This window comes from Nematolebias whitei, chromosome 12 (genome assembly GCF_014905685.2).
Source record: "Nematolebias whitei isolate Nwh7 chromosome 12, NemWhi1, whole genome shotgun sequence".
Lineage (NCBI taxonomy): Eukaryota > Metazoa > Chordata > Actinopteri > Cyprinodontiformes > Rivulidae > Nematolebias > Nematolebias whitei.
Window position 1 is genome coordinate 45,227,069 of NC_056509.1, and position 4,908 is coordinate 45,231,976.

The window sequence follows — 4,908 nt, forward strand, 5'->3', positions numbered from 1 at the left end:
ATATACATATATATATATATATATATATATATATATATATATATATAAGAACCATATTTCCTTTAGAATACGAGGTAGAAATGGAGGATAAAAAATGGTTGCAGATTTTGGAGCTAAACTGGTGCAAATGGTACCCAGTAAAGAGCCTGGAATGCATTACATGTTCTTGAACTTTGCCAACTGCCTTCTGTTTTCAGCATCGGAGCCTCCCACCATTGTCCCTGAGCTGACCTGTATGACCGGTGAGGGTAAAGCGTACCGTGGCACAGTGGCTGTAACGGAGAGCGGTAAAACGTGCCAGAGCTGGTCGGTTCAGACACCGCACAGACACAACCGCTCACCTGAAAACTACCCCTGCAAGTAAGAGAAACTTGAAGAAAACGAGTACAATAAAACGTTTCAACCAGTACAGATAAACCCAGTCTAATATTTATTTGTTCTTGTCAGAGGCTTAGACGGTAACTATTGTCGTAACCCTGACAATGAGAGGAAGCCCTGGTGTTACACCACCGACCCCAACACTCGATGGCAGCACTGTAATGTGCCACGCTGCCAAAACAGCCCTGACCCAGGTACGGCTGAAGTCTGAACTGTTTCAAAATAAAATGATTTAAAGCCTTTTTGACTCATCATCAGACGATGATATCAGAATTAAAGTGTTTATTTTCAGACTTAAAGTGCATAAAACTGAATATTGTCTGAGAGCAGGATTAAATGTATTACATCATCAAACTTTGTTCCTTATTTTGTGATGTTTTTATAGACTTTCACTTCAGCTTATTTCAGTACTTTTGAAGAGGTTTATTTTGTTATTTAGTTTCCTCTGTAGCAGATTAAAATGTGTCTGAAGCTTAACGTGAACCTTCCACCTCTTTCTCTTGATTAGCTACAGAATGAATAAAAAACTTAAATGGACAAGAATGCAGGAGCTGAAACAAAACGAGTGCCCCCTACTGGCTGGTTGCAGTATAATTAAATCTCACTCTGTAAAGAAATAGGACTTTTTCATATCATGCAACATTTTTAAACTAAGATCATCTTTTGATGAGGGATAATGGCAGTATGATCAATTTGGTTAACTCTAAAAATTTTATGTCCTGCCCTACACGACCATTAAGTGCAAAGAGTTTGGAACGAGTCTCAATTACTGCATCAAAGTTGAGCTGACTATCTGTAAAGTTTATACTCTGGTTTTGTGTAAGATAAGGACAGTTAGTTGTGACAAACCTTTTGGGCTGAGTTGACTCTAAACATTAATAAATGCAGATGTTTCCTGCGCCACGTGAAAAACCATCATGTTTTGATTTCTCTCTGCAGACGAAGCTGTGATCCCCACAGAAGAGGACGACTGCTACGAGGGGAACGGCTCCACTTATCGAGGAATAACGTCAGAAACTGTCAGTGGGAAAAAATGCCAGTGGTGGAGCGGCCAAGTTCCTCATTCACATCAAAAAACTCCAGAACAGTTCCCCACAGCGTGAGTGCACGTGGTTCAAAACAGCTCAGGGGATGTTTATGCTGATTGAACTGTATGTATTCTCTTCACAGAGACACACAGATTCGGTACATTCAATACAAAACTGACGTTTTGCAGGAAGAGAAGTTTTTATTTCTTTAATATCATAAAATGTGTAATTACAAAGTAAAGTTGTCCGATATGGAAACGCGTTACACAAAAACAGGCTTTAATTAATTTTATTAACCTTTATTTAAACAGGCAAATGCCACTGAGATCACAGAACTCTTTTGCAACGGAGGCCTTGGCCTGAAGGCAAACTAACATGCATGTTTTTTGTCTGTGGGAGGAAAATGGAGTACCCGAGAAAACCCACACAAGCATGAGATGAACATGCAAACGCCACACAGAAAGACCCCAGGTCCAACCGGGGATTGAACCTACGACTTTTTGCTGCAAGGCAACAGCGCTAACCACTGATCCATCATGCTGCTTTATTATTATTACTGCCCAACACCGAAGGCAAAAGGGCAATGAGGCGTTTGATCCACCTGGAGCAAAAGGACTCCTACGTCCGTATGCTCTTTGTGGACTTCACGCCTGCCTTCAACACCATGATCCCCCAAACCCTGATGGACAAACTATTCACACTAGGACTAAGCCCCTCCATTTGCAACTGGGTCCTAGACTTCTTAACAAACAGACCACAGTTAGTGAGGATCCACAACTTCTCCTCCTCCACCATAACCCTCAGCACTGGCTTCCCTCAGGGCTGTGTGCTGAGCCCTCTCCTGTTCACTCTGCTCACGTATGATTGTGCAGCTACCCATCCAGGCTGTCACATTGTAAAGTTTGCAGGTGATACAGCGGTGGTGGGATGCATCACAAACAACGAGTCTAGCTAGCCCTGTGTACATAATTTCGTTCCACCACATGTCATGGAATGACAAAGAAACTCTGACTCTAGTTTGATTCAAGGAGTAAAAAAAACAAGTTGTGATATCTTTTGTCCTGATTGTTTTATTTTGAACAGGGACCTCAGGAGGAATCTGTGCAGGAACCCCGATGGAGACCAGGCCCCCTGGTGTTACACTATGGATCCCAAAGTTCGTTGGGAATATTGTAAGCTGGAAAAATGCTCCAAGACTACAAGTGTACCATCCACAAAGCCTCCTGGTCATGTGCCCACCTCAACCCCTGCACAAGAAGGTACATTAACTTTGTAAAGTCTTGGTTCTTTTTATTTACCTGCCTCACCTTTACACTAATTCGTTGTTTCAGACTGCAAGGTTGGAAATGGGGAAACATACCGAGGTTCAACCTCCATGACAAATCTGGGAGTGACTTGCCAGGCGTGGAGTGCTCAGAGCCCACACCAGCACACGTCCTTCACACCACAAACTCACCCAACTAAAGGTCTGGAGGGCAATGTAAGTATGTGTGAGTTTTATATAAACGTATTAAGGTAAAAGAAAAATACAAAGTTTTCACTTTTTCTCTTCTTCGTTTTGTCCTTAAATCTCAATCAGAGCTGCAGAAACCCAGACGGTGATGCAAATGGACCGTGGTGCTACACAACGGACACCTCCAAGAAGTGGGACTACTGTCACATCCCCGACTGTAGTACGTATACAATATTTTTAGACAAATATCGCATCACTAAATAACGTCACCTGAAAGAAGTTTTCTCTTTTGTTCTTAAAAGGGTTGAACCCTAAAAACTCTGTTAACATCTCCATCCATTATCTTTTACCCGCTTCTTCCATTTTGGGTCACGGGGGTCGCCGGTGCCCATGTCCAGCAATCACTGTGCGAGGGGCGGGGTACACCCTGGATGGGTCGCAAGTCCATCACAGGGACACATAGAGACAAACAACTATTAAGTCTCTCTCTCACACCCAGGGACAATTTAGAGTTACCAGTCAGCCTAACATGCATGTTTTTGGTCTGTGGGAGGAAACCCAAGTATCCAGAGAAAACCCACTCATCATGGAGAGAACATGCAAACTCCACCCAGAAAGGCCCCCGGACCGGGATTTGAACTGGGGACCTGCTCGCTGAGAGGCAGCAGCTCTACCAGTTACACCACCGTGCTGCCGCTGTTAACATCTCCTCAAATTTAAATGTAAATATTGTAATTTTCCTTGTTCCTGAAGACAGTTCAGAATCATAATAAGCTGTATTGTCATTGCACAGTTAAGTACAACGTTCCGTACAGCCGTCCTAAAGATGGACATGAGTGTACAGAGGCTGCAGCTTCTATGAAGCGCTGTCCTTATTGCTTAGATAAGAACAAGGGAAGACACATACAGTAAGGAGAGAGAGGTATTAAATATAAAAAGATCTCTCACATCGTGTTCTTGACGGGGCATGGTTTAAGGTATCAAAAGAATCTACCACAGCAAGCAGCATAAATAGACATAATACATATGCATGGACGACAAGACGGTGAGATTTGTCCATGAGCACTTCCAGATAGTTTCCGTAGTCCTGATAAGATGCTACAGTGTCTCTCAGCCGGTACAGCTCTGATAATCATTCATAGAAGTTCTTGGGGACGACAGAGCAGAGCTTCTGTATTTACATATCCACCAGGAGCAATTTGACATAAGTTGTCCTTCCAAGGCCGAGCGGAGAGGCCAGATTCAGATAACAACAACTGCTGCTGGGGCAGGCAGACTCTGGTTCCTGTCTGCCTTCAGTTCTGCTGGAACTCTTGATGGTGAATCCAAACAGCCAGATTTGTGGACATTCCGCTGGTCCGTGCTTTGTTAGCTTTTCTCCAGGGTCGAATCCATCATGCTGGCGAGTTCCGGGGAGCTCGCAAAGCATATGAGTCTGAGAGCTTGAAGCACGACTTAAACCTTCACATGAGGTTGGCAGCTTCACCATGGCTGAAACTGCTGCCGGCGTCTTCCTAATTTGTCGATATCCAAGGTATCTGCTGATTCCAAAAAAAATCAGAAACACTTGAAACAGTTGCTAGAGTTCTGAAGTTAAAAGGGTTGCATCATTGTCCACCACTTGAAGGACCACATTCAGCTTGTCATGAACAGCATCCATGATAGCATGGAGGTGCATGAATGAGTAACTTCCTCACAATCAGAAAATGCTGCCATTTCCATTTCAAGGGACATTTTGCTTGTTTTTGCAAGATGATGTCACTTTCCACACCGTAGAGTTCAAATGAGGTCTTTGCTTGTCTCGCCCAGAACTTCTGACCTGCTCAAGATCATTTAATGGAACTTGATGCATATTCGTATCATCGTTAGACCGAGTGTGGCGTACACTCTTCATCACCCCGGCTTCAATGACAAGGTTACAAAGTTAAAACAAGGTTTTTACCACTCCTGCCCATAAATTCTGATCCGCTCATGATCATTTGTTGAAAATTGATACATACTTGTATATGCATCGTTACTTCATCACTGGTATATGCATCGTTACTTCAT

The 4,908-nt window shown here is 43.2% G+C and overlaps 1 protein-coding gene across 1 annotated transcript in view; it reads left to right on the forward strand.

The window, feature by feature from the left end:
• Positions 1–4,908, forward strand: part of plg (plasminogen) — a 25,213-nt gene that overhangs the window by 12,430 nt on the left and 7,875 nt on the right. Inside the window, exons 2-7 of the mRNA XM_037685198.1 lie at positions 198–360; positions 448–572; positions 1,318–1,477; positions 2,490–2,665; positions 2,738–2,886; positions 2,986–3,079. Of these exons, the coding sequence (XP_037541126.1) occupies positions 198–360; positions 448–572; positions 1,318–1,477; positions 2,490–2,665; positions 2,738–2,886; positions 2,986–3,079 (867 nt within the window). The remainder of the gene's footprint in view (positions 1–197; positions 361–447; positions 573–1,317; positions 1,478–2,489; positions 2,666–2,737; positions 2,887–2,985; positions 3,080–4,908) is intronic.